The sequence below is a fragment of the Phascolarctos cinereus genome, unplaced genomic scaffold, assembly GCF_003287225.1.
Source record: "Phascolarctos cinereus isolate Bilbo 61053 unplaced genomic scaffold, phaCin_HiC Scaffold_4;HRSCAF=312, whole genome shotgun sequence".
Classification (NCBI taxonomy): domain Eukaryota; kingdom Metazoa; phylum Chordata; class Mammalia; order Diprotodontia; family Phascolarctidae; genus Phascolarctos; species Phascolarctos cinereus.
Genome location: NW_027555847.1, coordinates 195,063,129 through 195,085,817, shown reverse-complemented (window position 1 = coordinate 195,085,817; position 22,689 = coordinate 195,063,129). Strand labels below are relative to the sequence as shown.

At 37.1% G+C, this 22,689-nt stretch overlaps 1 protein-coding gene across 2 annotated transcripts in view; it reads right to left on the bottom strand.

Annotated features, from left to right (window-relative positions):
* IFT74 (intraflagellar transport 74) overlaps nt 1-21,909 on the bottom strand; it is a 129,473-nt gene extending 107,564 nt beyond the window's left edge. Inside the window, exons 1-4 of one of the 2 annotated variants that reach the window (XM_020970028.2) lie at nt 21,672-21,909; nt 8,391-8,532; nt 6,185-6,320; nt 258-306 (exon numbers count right to left, since the gene is read on the bottom strand). In XM_020970028.2, coding sequence (XP_020825687.1) covers nt 258-306; nt 6,185-6,320; nt 8,391-8,510 — 305 coding nt within the window. In that variant the 5' untranslated portion in view covers nt 8,511-8,532; nt 21,672-21,909. The remainder of the gene's footprint in view (nt 1-257; nt 307-6,184; nt 6,321-8,390; nt 8,533-21,671) is intronic. The other variant, XM_020970029.2, reaches the window with a different exon arrangement.
* Nucleotides 21,910-22,689: the final 780 nt, after the last annotated feature.

Here is a 22,689-nt window from a genome sequence, read left to right as displayed (position 1 = left end):
AAAGTCTTTGTGCAATAAGCTTAAAGCTGCACTAAGACTTTTGGGACACTCTATATAAGGTTAAGAATGTTCTATTAGCTTTGCAATCCCATATATTTTGTAGAATATTCAATGCAATAATGAATGATTCAAGGAAAAAATAGCTCAGAAATAAACAGAAGCTGAATTAATTAGTAGTTTCTGCAACTATATTTTGACATGAAAATAGAGCTTATAATATCAATATTATAGTTTTAAAAATTATTTAGCAAACAAACCTAAGTAGCCCAAGATAATAAGATTTATCCAAAATCTGCCTCTGGGGACCTAACAACAAAAATAAAAAGAATGTTAGCATTTTGTTTGAAAGCCAAGTTTTAAAATGTCACTTAAGAAACAAATCCAAAGTAGATATAAAAATCATACTCTAGTTTTCCAAAGATTGTCTTCATACATTAATTCTCAAGTCAACAAAAGAATGAAATAAAAACCAAGAAAACTAATTTTTGAAGGAAATGAGCAATTCAATATTAAAATAAATTTTCCTATTTTATCTCAATGGAAATTAATGTATCATTTGCCATTTTAATGATAATAACAGCTGACGTTTATATAGCACTTTAGGGTTTGTGAACAGTTTTACAAACATTATATTATTTTGGTCATCTCAATAGCATTGTGAAATAACTTCTACAGCTATCATGGTCTTGAATTTACAGATGATGAAATGTTATCAGACTCAGAGAGGTTATATGACTAAAGGTCAAAAAGTAAGCAGTCAAGACAGGATTCAAAACCATTTGCTTCCTCACTCCAAGTCTAGTGCTTTTTCCAGGATGTCACCCTGCCTACAGTATTTTATATTACAGGACAACAACAAACATTTAGTTTTATGTCATTATATATTATGGTATGGTAAAAATCTAAAAATAAAAGCTAGTCTGCAGTTGGATACTTAAAGGAGGTTTCACAAAGGAATCAGTCAGGTTAGTAAATAATGACAGCACTGGGCTTTTACTACAATGCATATTAATTCACACTAGGGCTAGACCTAAAGAGACCCCAGGGAGTAAGAAGACAGGAATAAAGAACCTAAAAGGAAGAATACAATCTTAGCAGCTTGTGGATACCTATATATCAGTTCCACAGAAGGGTTATTGCCAGGGCATTCAATTATGCAAACAAGGATCATGGATGAGTTTTATACTGGGGGCAGGGGTGAAATCTCACATATATGCACACATCTGATTGGTTTCCTATCTCTGATGTCATAAGAAGGAATATAAATTTATAGGCCAAATCTAAAATCTATTACTCTATTCCAAAATATTTATAGCAGCCCTTTTTTGTACTACCAAAGAACTGGAAACAAAGTCAATATCCATCCACGAGGTAATGGCCTAAAAAGCTGTACTACATGTATATAATGGCATATAACTGCCATTTTAAAATGATGAATATGAAGGAGGCATGGGGATATACATATATACACATATATGAACTAATACAAGAAAAACAATATACGTGATGATCACCACAAGTAATGGAAAGAATGACCAAAATTTAAATCAAAGCATATCTAATTGAGACAACCAAGCTTTACACAGCTATCTCCCTTCTTTGCAGAAATAGAGAACAATGGGAGGTGACCATATTATTATTGGACTATGGAAAATGATCTCGTTTTCTTATTTTACCATATATGCATCTTGGAAAAAATTGTTGGTATAAGATGAGGACAGCTTTAGAAATTAACACACACAAAAATAGAGGACTTTCAAAAAGGCATTATTAATCTTTTTCTACCCATCTGAAAACAATGTTTAAAGACACAGTTAAAATCAAGATAGTTTACTCAAGCGATACACCTTCCATTTTCTCTTCTCTCTGGTCCCTCACTTATTTCTCTATACTTTTTTTGGGTTGTCTCATTATTCTCATGAATTCAAATATCACCTTTATCCAAATATACATACGTAGCCCTTATCTCTTTCCTGAGCTCCATTCCTGCATTTCAGATTGCTTTCTGGACATTTCTACCTGGATATTCCATAGATATCTTAAATTCAACATGTCCAAAACAGGGAGTGTCTTTTCCCAGAAATCTACCCTTCCTCCTTACTTCTTTATTTCTTTCAAAGGCAGCACCATCGTTCTTCCTATCACTTAGGCTGAAAACCAAGGAGCCATACTTGATTTGTCATTCTTACTCACCTTGGCCTCTGCTCTCCACTCCCAATATCAAAATGGTTTCCAAGACTTGTAGTATAGAGAGCGATCGATTGATCTATTTATCTAAAACATCTCTTGCATTCATCTCCTCTCCATTTAAACAGTCAATGCCCCAGTTCAGGCCTTCATCACTTCTTACATGGACTACTGTAACAGCCTCTTAATTGGTTTCTCTTATTCTAGTTTCTCCACACTCTATTCCATCCTTCAATACAGCTGCTAAGTTGATATTCCTAACGCAGATGTCTGCCTCTCCCATTAGTGAGTTCTTCCTGGAACCTCCATTTTGGGGAAGGACACAAACCAGTAATTACTTATTGCCATTTCTCCCATTGGTGAGTTTATCCTAGACCCTCCACTTTGGGGAAAGGTCCAAATCAGCCATCCCTCATTCTCTCAACTTAGCCACTGCCCTCACAGAGGCACTTCACTCTTCCCTTCTCCCTTTCAGCTTCCCTTTTATATACTGTCTTCCCCCATTAGAATGGAGGCTTCTTGAAGACAAGAACTGTCCAAGCATATAGTAAGTGCTTAATACATACTTGTTGACTGACTGATCATGTTACTGTTCCCTGCTCAAAAGGAAGAAAGGAAGAGAAGAAGAAAGGGGAAGGAGGTGTGCCAGACACACTGTGCTAAGCACTTTACAAATCTCTCATTTGTCCTCATAACAACCCTGGGGGGAAGGTGTTATCTCCACTTTACAGTTGAAGAAACTGAAGCAGAGAGATCTTAAGTGGCTTGCACAGGGTCATAAAGCTAATAGGTATCTGAGGCTGAAGTTGAACTCAGGTATTTCTGACTCCAGATGTAGATTTTTATCCACTGTGCCACTCAGTTTCTTTTATCAATCAAGTCGAGTCCACAAGTATTTACTAAGCACAGTGAGAGGCACTGTACTAAGCACTGGTAATACAAAGAAAGAAAAAAATATCTTTCACTTCAAGTAGCTCACAGTCTAGTGAAGGTGACAACATGCCAACTGGCAGGTACAAACACTAAATATACAAGATAAATTGGAGATAATATCAGAGGGAAGGGATTAGTATTAAGTAGGGGCTAGGAAAGGCTTCTAGCAGAAGATCAAATAAGACTTGAAAGAAATCAGGGAAGCTAAGAGACAGAGGTAAAGAGTAAAGTAATTAACAGCATAAAGACAAGGCAGTAAAAATGTACAGAATGGGGAGACAGATTTTCTTGTGCAAGGAGCAGCCAGGATGCCAATGTCACTAGACTGCAAAGTACCTGGAGGAAAGCAAGGGGTAAGAAGACTGGAAAGGTAGGAAGGGACCAAGTTATGAAGGGCTTTAAATTCAAACAGGGGATTTTACTTTTGACTCTGGAGTAGTAGTAATAGAAAGCCATTGGAGTTTACTCAGTAAGGGTGGACATGGCCAAACCTAAGCTTTAGGGAGAGAGTTCTGATAGCTGAGTGGAGATATGGACTGGAGTGAGGAAAGATTTGAGGCAAAGAGATGAATCAGAAGGCTACTGTAGTAATACAAACGTGAGGGGATGAGGGCCTACACTAGAGTGGTTGCAGTGTCAGAGGAGAGAAAAGGGTTTAAATAAGAGATATTACAAAAGTAGAATCAACAGAACTTGGAACAGATTGGAAATAGAAGATAAGAAGAGTAAGAAGTTGAAGATGACAACTATATTGTGAGCCTTGGTGACTGGGGGGATGGTGGTGCCCTTGACAGTAATATGGGAGTTAGGAAGTGGGGAAGATTTTGGGGAAAAGATAATGAGCTCAGTTTTCGACATGTTGAGTTTAAGATGTCCAGCCTGAAGCATCCAAAAGGCAGTTGGAGATGGAACACTATAAATCAGGAGAGAATGTGAGTTTATTTAGATAAATAAATCTGAGAATTGGGGCAGCTAGATGGTGCAGTGGGTACAGCACCAGCCCTGGAGTCAAAAGGACCTGAGTTCAAATCCGGCCTCAGACACATGACACTCACTGGCTGCGTGAGCCTGGGCAAGCCACTTAACCCTGATTGCCTTAAAAAAAAAAAATCAAATAAATAAATAAATAAATCTGAGAATCAATAGAAGAAAGATGGTAACTGAAAGCATGGAAGCTGATGAGATCACCAAATGAAATAACATAAGAGACAAGAAGAGGACTTAGGAGAGAGCCTTGAGGGACTCTCATGGTTAGTGGCAGCCAAGCAGATGAAAAACCAGCAAAGGAGACTGTGAAGTAGTGGTCAGATATTTAGGAAGAGAAGCAGGAAAGAGCGGTATCACCAAATCCTAGAGAAAAGAGTATCAAGGATGAGAGTGTGATTGACAGTTGCACAGTTGTCAAGAAGGATAAGAACTGAGAAAAAGCCATTCAATTTGGCAAACGAAAGATCACTGGTAACTTTGGAGCTGTTTCAGCTGAATGATGAGGTCAGAAGCTAGACTCAAAATTAAGAAGAGAGTGAAAGGAAAAAAAGTAGAGCAACCAACTGTATGTGATTTTCTCAGGAATTTAGCCACAAAAGGCAGGAGAAATATAGGATGATAACTGGTGGGGACAGATAAAACAAATGAGGCTTTTTTGAAGAGGAGGAAACATGGTTGTATTTGCAAGCAGCAGGAAAGCAGTCAGTAGAAAAAGAGAGATATAAGTTAAAAAAAATGGGGATGACAGAGGGGATAATCTGCTGAAGATGATGGGATGGCATGAGATCACTTGTGCACGTGGAGGGGTTGAACATGGGAAAAAGAAGGGTCACCCTGCATATGATACAGCAGTAAAGAAAGAAGTAGTAGCAAAAAAGCTTCTGAGTGACGTGACCTGAGAAGAGGGAGAAAAGAGGGATTTTTCAGCAAATAGCCTCAATTTTTCAGGGAAATATGAAATAAAATTCTCAGGAGAGAGAGTGGGGGTTGGAAGAGTTTGAGAAGGGATGGAAAATTTTGGAAAAGTCAGTGTTATGAGTGGAATAGTGAATCAACTAGGGAGATAGAGAGCACTGCCTTGTTGCAGTGAAGGACCAGTTGAGATTATGTAATAGAAATTGATAGTGAACCCAGTCATCATTGTTTCACAATTTTTTTTTTTCATACTTGATTTAACACTACATGAAATAAGACATAGCAAATGGTGGGAGAATCCAAGGTTGAGGCACGGCAGGGCAAGAATGGTAACAGATGAGGAGGCAAGGGAATGTAGAGAGTAGGACAATGTAGAGGTGAAATGGTTTGCTAAGGGATCAAAACGAAGGGAGGAAGACTGTAGCCAGTACAGGAGTGATTGCCTAGGAAAGAACTGAGGGCTGTGATTGGAGTTTGTGGTGAGGATGAAGAACAGGGTTAGGAGTTGAAAGCCAAAGGAGAAGTGGAATGACAACAAATTATAATCAAATAAAGGAATTTTAGAGTTCATAAATAAAGAAGTAGAAAATTTGGGGGCAATGGCAAGATCAATAGTATGACCATCTTTGTGAGTACCTGAAGTTGGGGGGAGGAAAATGGAATTGAGTAAGTTGAAGAACTGGGAGATTAAATTGTTTGAGGGACTAACAATCTCTGTGTTAAAGTCCTCTAGTTAGGGGGCAGGAACTGGGGAGGAGACTGTGAGATAGGCACTGAACTCAGTGAGGAAGGAAAAACTGTGTCCTAGAAGTAGGTTGACAACAGCTACCAAAATCTTGATTGGGTAATAAATATGGATTGAATGAAGCTCAAAGAGATTATTGAGTGATGTTAGTAAAGGAAAAACCTAGAAGTGGCAATGGGGAACAAAGAGTGTTGTAACTAATTGGACATGAGTGAAAGTGCAAAGTGCTGTAAAGGAGAGCCAGGAAAGCTATGCCATCAAGAGGAAGCCAGGTCTCATTGAATGAAACATAGGAGTGAAAAGAGAAAGGGATGTTGCTATAGCCAAGATGCATGAGTCTTCCTTTCTTCCTCACAATGTCATTCTGATTTATTAATGTGGTATTGAAATATCTTGTCTACTCATTGTAAAAGATACCTTTCATTCCAGTTTTCATTCCACTTAAACCTTGCTGTGTTACTGGACGATCTGCAACTTTTATTTGAGAAGCCAATACTCCTCCAGGCCCCATGGTACCACTTCGAGAGGCAGGTCTTGATGTACCAGGTGGCATCTAAAAAAACCCAAGAATTTTCTTCAATAATATAATATACTTCCACTGATGCATGAAATCAAAAGGAAATTTTTTTTAAAATTCAGGTGATTCAATGGTGTGCATGCCAAAATAGTCTGTCAAAACTTTGTTATATGAATGTGAAGGTGTGCCCCTTTTAGATTTCTGCAAATTTGTAGGTAAGGGGCAAACATAGAAACAATATAATATAAGGGTAAAACCCTTTCAGTTGTGATTGAATCATTGTATAACTTGTAAAGTAGTTCATTTGCATATAAAAATCCAATGGACAGTGAACTTGCTCCAAGGGCAGAAATTATTTCTTTACTCCTACTGATTGTCATTTATTTTCAAACAGCAATAGAATCTTAAAGTTAGAACAACCAAGTGGGGAACCCAGATCCCCAGAGTTGTTTAGTGATTGCTGGTCAAATGGCTATTATTTAGTTATGACTCGTGTGAAAAGAGATGAAGGTTAGGGAAACATACTGCACTGTCACCATACGTTAGGGTGAGAGCTCTTAACAAAGAGACCTGGCTTTGAACCAGAGTTACCTGAGGTGAAGGTTAAATCTCTATTTTTCCATCTCCTTGCCTGGGAGATGGAAAGCCTCAGAACACAACAGTACCTAACCTGAGTTTTGCAGCTAAAAGAATAAAGTTGGAGGTGGTGAAGACTTTAGATGCACATCAAGGAAACTGAGCTACCCATATGGAAGAGACATCTTTCCAAGTAGTGAACTACATAGAGGCACTGGAGAGTGAAGAGACACCATCCAGAATTGTGCGCTGTGTTGGCCATATGTGTAATCTGCATGTGTGTGCCTCACTACCGCTGTAGCCCTCTTAGACATATTATGTATTAAGGAAAGTGCCCCAGGTTATAAAGGCAAATGCCTTGCACTTAACTGTTCTTGCTTTTCAATTCAGGTTAATGCTTTTGATAATAGCTCACTGAGTCTATTGCCTGATTGTTAATTGCAAGGGTACAAGCAGAAGCTCCAGAGCTACAGTAGTAAAGCTACAAGGTTATCCCCTAGAACCTGTGAGTTGCACTCACCCCTGAGAACTCAAACAGCAAATTAGGGGTGTTACAAAAGCAAGTACATGATCAGTTTTACTTAATATACATCAATATTATGCCTGATTTCATCTTCCAATTCTGAAGAGTAGGATAATATACACTAGGGAAAAAAAGAAGAAAAAAATCTTACTTTCTACTGTTTGAACTATAAGCATGTACAGTAAGTAATATTTAAATGATAGTGACATTTCAGGGAAGTTTTTTTTTGGGGGGGGAAGGGGTGGAGGAGAGTCAGCTTTAATTCCCTCCTCCAGTTCTGAGTGCGTGGAAATTATGCCAGAACATCTCTCTATCCTGCTCACTTATCCTCTGCTACTTCCCTCAATTTACATTTATCCTTCTCTCCCCAAATGCCCAGACTGATAGAGGGGGTGGCAATGGAAAAAGTGTCAGATCAAGGAAGGCTGTGAGCTTTCTTCTCCCATTATTTTTTTGCCTACCTAATAACATGGGGTATTTATAAAGTCATCACAAATTTTTTACTTGGAATACTTAAAGACCTAAAAGAAATTTCGTCTGACATGTAATAGTAAGATTCTTTAGCTGTTTTTTAAAAACAAATATCTAACAGAATGTCTTCAGAATAAAACAAAACTTGAAGAGATATCACATAAAAAAAACTTCTGCATTTTGATGAGTAAAACCTGTAACAGGAAAAATAATAACGGTGATGACAGTTAACAATGTCATAGTGCTTTAAGATTTACAAAGCACTTTTCTTTGATTCTTATAATACCCCTGTGAGATAGATGACATCATTATTTCCATTTTACAGATAAGGAAACTGAAGCTAAATAAGAAGGATTAAATAACTCACCCAAGATCACAGCACTAATATGTATCTGAGATAGGTTTTGAACTCGAGTATTCCTGACTTCAAATCCAGCCCTTTATTCTATTCTATCACAGAGTTGCCCTCATAGCAAATAAATTAATAACAATAATCAAGTATGGTTCTTAAGCATGTCACTTTTTCAAAAGCTTACTCCAGTTGCCACTCGAATACTTGCTGATGGAGGCCGTATTCCTGAAGGAGGTCTTCCTGTCAATCCAATTCCTCCACGTGAAATAGGGCGAGCAGAAGGGGGTTTGTGATTACTGGCCATCTCTTGTTCACTTTAGCCACTGCTGAGAAAAGAAAATATAGTTCAGTTATCTGTGATATTTCTATAACATGTGGAATAATTTGTCACATGCTTCTTGAAACTGTCTCATCCTCTGGCTTCTGTGACATTACTATCCTGGTAAGGAACTTTTCTGACTGCTGTTTCTCTTGTTACTCTTTGTCTTCTCAACCCTCTTGAAGAGATTCTCTCAAGTCTGTCCTTAACTCTGTTTTCTCAAAATTCTTTAGCCATTTAGTCATTATCCTAGTTTCAAATATCACCTTCCATACTGATTCCCAAATCCAAACTTCTAGTTCTATCTCTCAAATTCAAATCTAACTTCAAATCTCCATTGCCATGTAGATGTTTCTAAATAGATATCTCAACAGCACTTCAAACACATATTCAAAAATGAACTTGTTATATATTCTCTGGGGAGCCACTTCCTCATTTCTCTTAATGCCGCTGGCATTATTTGGTGGAGCCAAGATGTTAGAAAAAAGACAGGGACTTGCCTGCGTTCTCCCAAATTCCCTGCAAACAACTTTAATTAACACCTCAAAATGAATGAAGGATGGGGTGAAACAATTTTCCAGCCCAAGATAACTTAGAAGGAATACAGGAAAGATCTGTCTCACTCAGGTAAAAGGTGAGCACAGCCCAGCATAGGGAGAAATGAGAGTTATGCAAGAGAATAATGAAAAATGAGTCAATAGTTTGGTAAAAGAAGGACAAAAAATGGAAAAGGATGTATGAAAACTCACTAAAGAAAACAATTCCTTAAAAACTAGAACTGGCAAAATGGAAAAGGAGGTAGAAAAACTAGCTGAAGAAAATAATTCCTTAAAAATTAGAATTAGGCAAGTAGAAGCTAACGACTCCATGAGACTCCATCAAGAATCAAACAAAATGAAATGAATGAAAATGTGAAATATCTCACTGGAAAAACAACTAGGCTGGAAAATAGATGCAAGAGAGATGAAATTATCACAGAAAACTGCCCTGATATCCTACAGCCAGAGAGTAAAATTGAAATTGAAAGAATTCACCAATTCCAAAATAAAAATTCCCAGAAATATTATAGCCAAATTCCAGAACTCCCAGGCCAAGGAAAAAATACTGCAAGCAGTCAGAAAACAACAACAGCAACAAATTCAAATATTGTGGAGCTACAGTCAGGACACGTAGGATTTAGCAACTTCTACATTAAAGGATTAGAAGGCTTAGAATATTATATTCTGTAAAAGCAAAGGAGCTAGGATTACAACCAAAAATCACCTACCCAGTGAAACTGAGCATAATCTTTCAGGGGAAAAAATTGATATTAATGAAATAGATGACTTTCAAGCATTCCTGATGAAAAGACCAGAGCTGAACAAAAAATTCAGTTTTCAAAGATAAGACTCAAGACAATATGCACAAAAAGGTAAACAGGAAAGAGAAAATATAAGGGATTAAATAAGGTTTAATAAACTGTTCACTTCCCTACATGGGAAGATGATGGATGCTTGTAACTCTTATGAACTATATTACAATTAGAAAGAATATACATAGACAGAGGATACATTTCCTTGAAAGAAATAAGAGACAGTGCCTCTTTTGTCTTCAACTTTGCATACCTACATTAGACAGATATTTGAATTGCCTGAGATAGTTATAATTCTAGTCCTATACTCTTTTGGGAGGCAGGAGAAAAGAGTGCTTGTTTTTGGTGGTACTCCAGGTCTGCCTGTTCCTCCCCAGTCCCCCCCCCATCCAATAGCATGCTGGCAGTAGGCACTGAGTTGTAGCCTCTTCCTTCCTAAAGTAAACTCCAGCCATGTTCACTCCTAATCAGGTTAGCCTTTAACCCCTCAGATTAATTTTCCTTCTTGATATCCACTCTCCCTCTCCACAAAGATACTTCACCTCATCCCATACTTTTCAACTCCCTTTTATATGTGCCTTCCCCCTTTATAATGTAAACTGCTTGAGGGCAGGGACTACCCAAGCACAGTACCTGGTATGTGGTGCTTAATAAATGCTAAATCTAATATAATCTAATCTTTGCAAAGGCAAGTAAGGTCTCAGATCTTATCTATTGGTATCATCCCTGAGCTATCTCTATATATTTAGACAACCCACATGGACATATCCATGTTACATAAAAATGACTATTATTCAGTGCAATACCAAACTACCAAAGGGTTACTTTATGGACTGAGAAAAATCATAACAAAATTCACCTAGATGAAAAGATCAGTAATCTTAAATGTAATTATGAAAAAAAGAGGGAAGGAAGTAGACTAGCAGTTGTAGATAAAAAAAACTATAGAACAAAGGAGTAATCATCAAAACTATTCAATATGAGTTAAAAATAGAAAAGTTGATCAGTGGGATAGATTAGAAAGACAAGATCCAGAAGCAAAGGAACATAGCAGTATAGTGTTCTATAAACTCATGACCCCAACCAGTGGGGAGAAGGAATCACTATTCAACAAAATCTTCTGAAGAACTGCAAAATGATCTGAAAAATTAACTTTAGAGCAACATCTCACTGAATAAACCAAATGAGCTCCAAATGGATATTTGACTTATATATTAAATGTTGGATAATAATCAAACAGAGAAGTGGGAAGGAAATACTTTTTGAACCTATGGTCAGGAGAAAAGTTCTTGACCAAATAAGAGGAGTCACAGGAGATAAAATGTACAATTCTGATTATGTAAAATTTAAAAAATTTCTTACACAGAATCGAGGCAATTAGAATTATTTTAAATTCAGTTATATTTTATTCTCAAACAAAGATTAGTATTCTCTCCTACCTCCCACTTTCCTTGCCCTGACCAATGTAAGAAAGCAAGGAAAAAATACTCTATTACAAACATGGTCAAGCAAAGCAAAATTCTTATTGACCATGTCTTTAAAAAAACCACAAACAAACAAAACCACAATTATAATTACAAGAGAAATAGTTAACTGACAAAAAAGGGAAATTAAATTGCTGGAAAAAGGGAAATTAAATTTCTGGAAAGTTGTGGGAGGATATGCACACTAATATACTGTTGGAGCTGTGAATTGGTATTCTGGAAGACAATAGGGAACTATACCTAAAAATTGTTGCTTCAAACTGTGATCCAGTGATACTACTACTAGACTTATAATTCTAAAGAGGATAAAAGAATGATGGAAAGGAATCCTATATATGAAAATATTTGTAGCAGCATTTTTTGCTATAGGAAAGAAATGGAAACTAAGGGGATGCCCATCAATTGGGGAATGGCTGAACAAATTATTTTATATGAATATAGTATCATATTACTGTACTATAAGAAAGGATCAGGCTCAGAAAAAACCTGGCAGGCCCTAAACGAAATTATATAGAAAAAAGTGAGCAGAAGAAGGAGAATTTCTGGTTACACTATAAAGAAAAATAAGTTATAAGTTAAGCACTCTGATCAATGTAGCCGTGGGCCCAGAGGATCAATTATGAAACATGTTTCCCACTTCTTCACAGAAAAATGATGGATATGATAGGCCCTTGGAGAAAACTGAATGGCAATAGAAAGTAGTATACCACTTTTTTCCAGCTGAACATGGCACCTTCACAAAAACTGACCATATATTAGCATATAAAAACCCCACAACCAAATGCGAAAAGCAGAAATATTAAATGCATCCTTTTCAGATTATACTGTAATAAAATTCAATTAACATTCAATAAGGGGCTTTGGAAACACAGGTTAAAAATTAATTGGAAACTAAATCTAAACCTAAAGAATGAGTGGGTTAAAGAAAAAATCACAGAAACATTTCATTAAAGAGGCTGATAATAATGAGACAACATTACCGAAGTTTCGGGAAAAATGAATATCTTTAAGTATTTAGATCAATAAAATAGAGAAAGAGCAGAGCAATGAATTGGGCATGCAAATAAAAAAAAACTTGAAAAAGAACTAATTTAAAATATACAATTAAACACCAAATTCAAAATCCTGAAAATTAAAATTAGAGATTAATAAATTAGAAAGAAAAGCATTGAATTAATAAAATTAGGAGCTGTTTTTATATAAAAAAACTTATAAAATAGAAAAACCATTGGTTAATTTGATTTTTTAAAAGAGAAGAAAGTCAAATTACCAGAATCAAAAATGAAAAGGGTAAATTCACCATCAATGAAGATGAAGTTAAAACAATTATTAGGAGCTATTTTGGCCATTATATGACAATAAATCTAATAGTCTAAGTGAAATGGATGAATATTTACAAAAACATAAACTGCCCAGATTAACAGAAGAGGAAATAGAGTACTTAACTCTATCTCAGAAAAAGAAATTGAATAAGCCATAAATGAACTCCCTAAGAAAAAATCCCCAGGACTATATGAATTCTACCAAACATTTAAAGAACAAGTAATTCCTATATTATATAAGCTACCTGGAAAAACAGGCAAGGAAAGTATCCTACCAAATTCCTTCTATGACAGAAATATGGAATTGATACCTAAACCAGGGAAAGCAAAAACAAAGAATACTATAGACCAATTTACCTAATGAATATTGATGCAAAAATTTTAAATAAAATGCTAGCAAGGAGATTACAGTAATATATTGCAAAGATCATACAATATAACCACAGAACAATTTATGCCAGGAATGCAGAATTGGCTCAATATTATGAAAATTAACAGCATAATTGACCATATCAATAATGAAGCCAACAGAAATCATGTGATTATGTCAATAGAGGCAGAAAAAGCTTTTTAGAAAATACAACATCCATTCCTATTAAAAACCCTAGAAAACATATGAATAAATGGGGCTTTCCTTAAAATGATAAGTAAACCAAGAACTAGCATTAGCTGTAACAGAAATAAGCTAGAGGCCTTCCCAATAAGATCACTGGTGAAGCAAGGATGTCCATTATCACCACTATTATTTAATGTTGTGCTAGAAATGCTAGCTATTTCAATGAGAGGAAAAAGAAATTGAAGGAATTAGAACAGGCAATGAGGAAACAAAACTATCACTCTCTGCAGAAGATATGATGGTATACTTAGAGAATCAACTAAAAAACTAGTCAAGACAATTAACAAGTTTAGCAAAATTACAGGATATTAAATAAAACCACATAAATGATCAACATTTCTATATATTACCAACAAAGTCCAGTAGGGAGAGATAGAGAAATTCCATTTAAAATAACTGCAGACAACATAAAATAATTGGGAGTCTACCTACCAAGACAAACCCAGGAACTATATGAACACAGTTACAAAACACTTTTCACACAAATAAAGTCAGATCTAAACAAATGGAGAAATATTAATTGCTCATAAGTAGGCAGAGCCAACAAATAAAATTATAATTCTATCTAAATTATTTTACTTTTTCAGTGTCATACAAATGGCATTACCAAAAATTATTTTAGAAAGCTAGAAAAAAGTATACCAAAATTCATCTGTAAGAAAAAAGGTCAAGGACATCAAGGGAATTGATGAAGAAAAATGTGAAGGAAGGTGGTCTAGTAGTACTAGATTTCAAACTGTATCACAAAGTGGTAATCATCAAAACAATTTGGTACTGGCTAAGAATAGAATGGTAGATCAGTGTAATAGATTAGGTACCCAATACAAATTAGTAAGTGGCCATAGTAATCTAGTTTTTAATAAACCCAAAGATCCAAGCTTTTGGGGTAAGAACTGACAAAAAACAGCTAGGAAAATTGGAAAGCAATTTGGTAGAAACTAGGTACAGAGCAACACTCACAGCTTAAGTCAAAATGGGTACGTAATTTTGATATAATGCTATCATAAGTAAATTAGGGAAGCATGAATATTTTACCTGTCAGATCTACAAAAAGGGGAAAAAAATTATAACCAAACAAGAGATAGAGCATTATGGGATGTAAAATGGATAATCTTAATTACATTAAACAAAACCAATGCAGCCAAGATAAGAAAAAAAGCACACAAGTAAGAAAAAAAATCTTTTTACAGCAAGTTTTTCTAATAAAGGCTGCATTTCTGAAATATATAGAGAAGTCAGTCAAATTTACAAGAATATTTGTTGGGGCAGCTAGTGGCAGAGTGGGTAGAGCTCCAGCCTTGGAGTCAGGAGTTCAAATCTGGCCTCAGACACATAACACTCACTAGCTGTGTGACTCTGGGCAAGTCACTTAACCTCAATTGCCTCACCAAGAAAAAAAAAAGAAAATTTTGTCATTCTCAATTGATAAATGGTCACAGGATATGAATAGGCAGTTTTCAGAAGAAGGAATTAAAGCTACCTGCAGTAATATGAAAAAAATGCTCTAAATCACTATTGATCTAAAGAAATGCAAATTAAAACAACTGTGAGGTACCATCTAACACCTATCAGATTGGCTAATATGACAGAAAAAGAAATGATGAATGTTGGAGAGGATGTGGAAAAACTGGAACACTAATGCACTGTTGGTGGGGTTGTGAATTAATCCAACCATTCTTCCCAAAGGGCTAAAAACTGTGCATACCCTTCAACTCAGTAATACCACTACTAGGTCTATATTCCAAAGAGGTCAAGGAAAAAGGAAATGGACCTATATGTATAAAAATACTTATAGCAGCTCTTTTTGTGGTGGCAAAGAATTGGAAGCTAGTTATGGTATATGATTGTGATGGAATACTATTGTGTTATAAGAAATGACAAGCAAAATCTGTGAAGACTTATGTGAACTGATACAAAATGAAGTGAGCAGAACCAGGAGAACATTGTACACATTAGCAATAATATTGTATGATGATCAATTGTGAACGACTTAACTAGCCTGATCTATACAACGATCCAAGACAATTCCAAAGGACTTATGATGAAAAAAATGCTATCCACTCCCAAAGAAAGAAAGAACTGAAGGAATCTGAATACAGATCAAAGCACAGTTTTTTTTAACTTTATTTTTTGGGGGGCCTTTTTGGTCTGAATTTTCCTTTGTAATATGATTAATATGGAAATATGTTTTGCATGACTTTACATGTATTATCTATACTAAATTGCTTGCCTTCTTAAGGAAAGGGGAGGGAGAGGAGGCAAAGAGAGAATTTGGAAATCAAAATTTTAAGAAATGCTAACAACTATTTTACATGTAATTGAGGGGAAAAATTACAAAAAGAAAAAAATAACAACCTCTTTCCTTTTGAACAATTTGTTCAACAATTCCACAATGGATACCCATTCTGTTTCCAGTTCTTTGTTAACATAAATGCCATGGTGGTAGCAAGAACTGGAAACAAAGTGAGTATCTATCAAGTGGGGAATATTAAAAACAAACAAAACAAAACCATGGTATATGAATGCAATGGAGTATTATTGTATAGCAAATGACAAATGTGAGGAATTGAGAGAAACATGGGATTATATATGGGCTCATTCACAGTGAAATAAGCGGAACCAAAATAAAAACATACATGATTACAGTATTTTAAAGGAAAAGATAACTAAAAGAACTCAAACTAAGTAAATATAAAAACATGGATGCTTCTGAATAAAAGAAATTTAGTATAAAGCTCTCATCACGGCAGAAAAGTGGGGCTATTAGGACAGAATATTATATACATTGTCAGATTCAATCATTGCACTAGGTGTCTTTGTTTTTCTGTGTTATAAGGAAGAGTTCAGAAGGGAGGTGGGAAAAGTTATTTCCAGAAATATTGGGAAACTTCTCATTCCATGAACTTTAGTACTGCATCTCCAATTGTCCATGGGGCATTTCAAATGGGATGTACACAGGCATCCAACACTTCTTGCTGGGACTACTGCTAACACCTTCCTAATTTCCTTCTATGTTTGGAATACTCTTCTATACTTTCACCAGGAATCTTTAGTTGCCTCCAAGAATCAGTCCAAGCATCATCTTCTGCAGAAGAACTTCTTGGTCCTCCTCAGATGCTACACAATATATCTGTCTATATTGTAAGGGTCTTATATCAGAATGTGTCTTCAGGATAGGGAATATTTCACTTTCGTTATTGTATCCCCAACATTTAGCACAATGCGTGACTCATAATAAATGCTTAATAAATGATTGTTGATTGATTTTCTTATCTAATTCATCTGTTACAGATAATTTTTATTAAGCATAATCTTTATCATTCTCCTGCCCTGCACAAGAAACTTCAGTGGCTTCCTACTGTCTTTAAATTAGAATACAAATTCTTCTATTTGGCATTTAAAGCCATTCACAATCTGGCTTGAGTTTGACTTTTCAAATTTATTTCAAATTATTCTCCTTTGTATAATCTTAGGATCTAGCTAAATTGGACTGCTTCCTGTTCCCTAAATTCAGTATTCCATCTCCTACCTCTGCACCTTTGCACAGCATATTCACCATTGCTACAATGCATCCCCCTCTCATCTATGCCTGTAGCTTCACCACCTTCCTTATTTTCCTCTTATGCAAAAAACTTCCCTCATCACCCTCCTTGTTAGTGCTCTCATGTTATATTTACTTGTACATTTATCTCTTATATTTCCCAGAAAAAAACCTCCCAAAACATATGCTCCTTGAGTACAGTGACTGTCACCTGTTTTTGTCTTGCTACTCCCAGCACACATCACTGTGGCTTGCACACATTGGATACATATTAAATTCTTATTGAGAACTTAATTAGAACATTGTTACAAGAATGGTTAATGGACATGTACAAATGGAAGCAGTGTTTACAAAGAATCAGCATCATTTTAAAAGGAACATCATGCCTGATTACGCTTATTGACTTTTAAACTGGGTTATTAGACTGGTAGGACAGGGAAATGTTGTAGATACAGTTTACTTAGACTTGAGCAAAGCATTTGCTAAAACCTCTCATGCTGATCTATGACTATACTTGCATGGTCTCATAAAAGCCCTAACTCCCTGCAATGCTGAGGCTGGAATACTAGTTTTTACCAGTACTAGTACTGGTTTTTCAATTGGAAACAAAGTGGATGTACCTTGAATGGGTAATGGATAAAGAAACTAGGATACATAATTGTAACAATAATACTGGGCTGTAAGAAACAATTAACATGATAAATAGCCTGTAAACACTGATTAGCATAGAAAGACTGACATGAACAGATACAAAATGAATCAAGCAGAGCCAGGAAAATATATATATTTACTGTCAATGTAAATGAAAGAACCACCAATAAAACATAATCTAAAACAAAATGTTGCAAAGTAATATACAGAATACTGGCCCCCCCAAAAAGAGAAGAGCTTTTCCTTCCACTAGTTTTTTTGCAGGTCTCTAAGGCTGTGGAACACTGCAACATCAGATATTTTCAATCTTTTTTCTTTTTTAACATTCTTAGTTAATAAAGGACGGTTTTAAAGAAAAATAGAGAGATCTAGATAATGTAACGATAGAAAAATCTACTAAAAATTTTCAAGTCTTTCCACTCCCAATAGTCTCAGCATCCTCTCCCTGTACAAACCTGTGTACACATTGTTCCTCCTCCCAAAGCATGTAAGCTCCCTAAAGACAGCAATTATTTTGTTTTGTACCCCCAGAACCTAGTATAATGTCTGACAAATAGAAAGTGTTTAATAAATGCTTGTTTCATTGGGTTGAAATGGTTGGAAGCAACAAATAGTCATTAATGGTTGGATGCCATTTTGGAAGGAGGCTTTTAATAGAGTACTCTAGTAATCCATGCTTGGTCTTCTAAGATTTAACATTTTATCAATGACTCACTGATGGTCTTCAAAGAAAAGCTATATGCCTACTTGTGCAAGTCAGGGTTAAACTTGATGACCTCTTGATGACCTTCCAACTCAGATTCTCTGATAATGAAAACAGACTTGGAAGGATAGGAAAAAGAATTTGTTAACAAGGAATCAAAACTTAAGGAGATGATAAGAGTTCATCTAGATGCCCTAAATAAGTTTAAGTCATCTGGACAAATTACATCCACAGGCAATGAAATAACATGGAGGTTAGACTTCTGTAGTGAAGCAGAAATAGGGAATGAACGTATGATTTCATTGGTATAAGGAGCTCCCATCGAGGAATTTCCTCTACTAATGTAGGTCACCACATTCTCTGAATTTACAGTCATAAAGAGCTGCCTGGAGCACTAAGGGGTTAAGTGACTTACCTTGGGTTCCACAGTCGGTATGTGTCAGCGGTAGGACTTAAATCCAAGTCTTCCTGGCTTCAAGGCCAACTTTCTATACACTATACCTTGATGGCTGCTATAATCTTTAAGAAACCAGGGGAAAATAGCTGGGTGTGGTGGTACATGCTCGTAATCCCTAGCATCAGGAGGTTTAGGCAGGTGGATAGCTTGAGTTAAGGAATTCTGAGCTACATTAGGGATAAAACTGGTAGTGTGTCCTCACCGAGTTTAGCATGAATATGGTGAGCCCCCATATGGTGAACTCACCAATAAAATGAAAAGAATCACTAGACTGCCATTTAAAGAGCCCAGGTCTGAAACAGAGAAGGTCAAAGCTTCTGGGTCAGTATTGAAATGGGGTCAGTAAATAGCTGCTGCATTTACAGGATAGACATAGGGAGAACCAAGCTCAAAAACTAACAACAACAACAAATTATAGAAAAGAGGAAAGAGTTTTTTGCACAACTGAAGATAGGGAAATAGCATATCAAACTTCATCAAAGTGGTGGAAGCCTTTAAATTAAAAGTTAGTGAGCCTGACATGGATTTCTGGCAAAATTCTAGAAAAGATTATTAATGGTTTACAAACACATAGAAAGAGAAGCGGTGAACACTAACTATGAAGAAAACGGATTCATTCAGAACAAGTTATTTCAGAATAACTTAATTTCCTGTTTAGCAGAATTGCTGGAGAAGAGAACAATCAGGGAAATAGCAGGACTCAAAAATGACATAAGAATAATGTAAAGGGGCTGAAGATGAAGTATCATACAGTGAAACAAACACTGGTCCTGGAGTCAGAGGCCCTGGGGTAAAATTCTGCTTTCAAAACTCTGTGTGTGACCCTGGACAAATCACTTACCTTTCCTAGGCCTCAATTTCCTCATCTCTAAAGTAAGTGGGAGGAACTAGGTGGCCTCAGAGATCCCTTCCAACTGTATTATTCTAGGAGAAGATGTAGGGACCACATGACCATTGTCTTAAAATATATGAAGGGATGTATCATGTGAAAAGGGTCTGAACCTATTCTGCAGAGATCTCACAAAACAGAAACAAGATCAATGGATCAATGTCTCACAAGAAGGAAAAGCTAATTAATAATCATATCTAACTAGAAGTTGAATAATCTGAATGGGGATATGACACTACAGGTTTTCTAATAGCTGTTGAATGAGTATTTATCCCTCCCTGTACACTACCATTCAATGATACTGGCTTCCCTGCTCTTCTTTGGAACTAGATATACATTCTTCCGACGCCAGGTATTTCCACTGGTCCTCTCACATGCCTAGAATTCTCTGCTTCTTTGTATCCATTTGCTAGCTTTCCTGAAGTCTCAGCTAAAATTTCATCTTCTGTAAGAAAAGCTGCAAAATTTCCCTTAATGCTAGTACCTTCCCTCTGAGACTATCGTCAATCTGTCCTATATCTATCTTGTTTGTACATAATGGTTTGCAGGCTGTCTCACTTATTAGATGGTGAGCTTGTTAAGGACATGAACTGCTTTTTGCCATTCTTTGTATCCCCAGTGGTTACTGTCTCCAGTACAGTGGTCCCTGCTACATAGTAAGTGCCTAAGATACTTACCAACTTAGAGGGGATTCTTGATTTAGTTAGGGGCTGGATAAACTGTCTATCCTCTGATATTCATTCCAGTTCTGAGATTCTATACCCAGAAAAGTGCTGCTGCTGAGCACATAGCAGCAATAACACTTTCTGATTATAGACCAACAAAACATAACAACAACAAAAAACACCTCAAAGACCCTAGCACAGGGGTGGGGAACCTGTGGCCTCAAGGCCACATGTGGCCTTCTAGGTCCTCAAGGGCAGCCTTTTAACTGAGTCCAAGTGGTAATTGTTGTTTTTTGTTTGTTTGTTAAAACTTTTAAAAAAGTTTCCTAATGCCAGTGTTTACCACAGTATCTTGCCCAAAAAAAGCTTTGAAAAATGTTTACTGTATGAGGGAGAGTTTGGTCAAAAGGTACTCTCCACAGGTGGCTTGGACATGACTAGTAGCTATTTCTGTTGGAAACATCATCCCATTATCCTAAAGTCTCTTTCTAGGAGAAAATTACAGCACATGTTGGGGCTTATATTTTTGTTTTTATTTACAAAAAGGTTGTGAAACGAACAAACAAAACCTTTGCTTGCTTCTATTCCGACTTTCCTCTCTAGTTGGTAAAATATGGAAACAAAACGTCGTCAACTAGCATTTATTTTGGGCTTCTGCTACATGGCAGGCACTGAGCTAAATGAATACTATACAAAGGCAGGGGGAAAAAAGACCGTACTCGCAAGGAACTCATATTCTAGTTGGGGGAAAAACAAATAAAGGACTCAGTACAAACAAGACACACACAGAATAGTTAATCTCCGAGGGAACGCAGGAGCTTATTAAGATGACCGGGAAATACCATAGGAGTCAGAAAACCTGGATTCTAGTACTGACTCTGCCATTAACTAGCGGTGAGATCTTAGGGCACTTACCTAGAAAGTCAGGGCCTGAATGTCTCAACTGAAACAAACAAATCAAAAACATCCGACTGTTGAACCTACTGCTCTCCAACATCTTTTCCAGCTTTGAAATTTTGTGTCTCGGCTTTAAAAAAAAAATCCTAGAACTCACCCTGGTTCGGTTTTGTTCGCTTTTTTTTCTTTTCTCATTTCCGTTGTCTCATCTTACTCCCTCCAGTCAAACTTTCACAGCTCCCCATCTCCCTCTCCATCCCCCAAGCACCCAGAGAACAAGTTGCGGCTGGGGCGGGGGGGGGGCCGGTTTGGAAGAGCCCAGGGCGCAACATTCCCGATTTCGGGAGAGGGGTGCCTGACCGGGGCATATGATTCAGGCAGGAATCACAAAGGCCTGAGTCCGAGGGCAGAGGCAGTCGACCCAGGGAAAGTCGAGGGGTAGGGGACAGTATGTTGGGGTGCTGATGAGGAAAAGAACTGGGTGGAGAGAGAGGTGAAGCGACTCGGTGAAGGGTGTGCAAGGTGTGTAAGAAAGGGAAGGGGAGCGAGGTAGGGTGAAAGATGCCTCACCTCAATCCGGGGGTCCTAGGGGCACGCCGCAGGGAACCGCGAGAGCTGGAGCCCCCTATGCCCCTCCTCCGTCCGGATCCCTAGTCCACCCACCCGCTGCCCGGCGTCAGCACGCCCCAACCGGCCAGCTGCTCAGGGGGCTTCCAACAGCCACGCAGCCAAGGCTCCTGAGCCCGTATCCAAGCAACCAGATACAGCCCTGCAGAGCTCGGCGCTTCCGGCGCCCTATCCCTCTCGCTCCCCCTCCCTTTCCCTTCCTCCTCCCCCAGCCTCCTCCCAGCCAAGGGGGAAGCAGCACTTAGCTCTCGCGAGATGACCGATCTTGCCTTAATTCTTCCCCTGTTTTCTAATATTCTTCTCGTAAGGGAGGAAAGAAGAGAGAACCCGCTACTTGGCTGGTAATGCAATCAGCAAGCATTTATTAAGCTACAAAGCCCCAAGTACTTTCAAGGAGCTTACATTCTATTGAATGAGACATACATATCTAAGTATGCAGATGAATATACATTTAGAAATACATATACACATCCTCATGTGCATGTACATACACACATAACTTACATATGCAAATACATATATATATATATACACATATACCCTTGCATATACATATATACTGCACATGCATATCCATGTACACATATACATAGACTACACAGTGCATGCATATATATATATATAATACATACCCTATACTTACACATATACATACATATACACATAGTACACATACATATACACTTACATATACATGTGTGTGTACACACATATGCACATACACATACCTATACCTAAGCTCAGCCTTCAGGAAGGATTGCATCAGGCAAAGCAAGCTATGCATGCTCCTAAGGACAGGGCTCTCACCGACCACTAAATTCTCCCATTCCTTAATTAAGTACATACAGGCTAAATACAAAACAGTTTAGGGAGGGAGGGCGCTAGAAGTTGTGGGAATCAAGAAGAACAGTCTGTGAACTTGTTTAATTTTTTTTTCATAAGTGCACTTCAATATAATTTA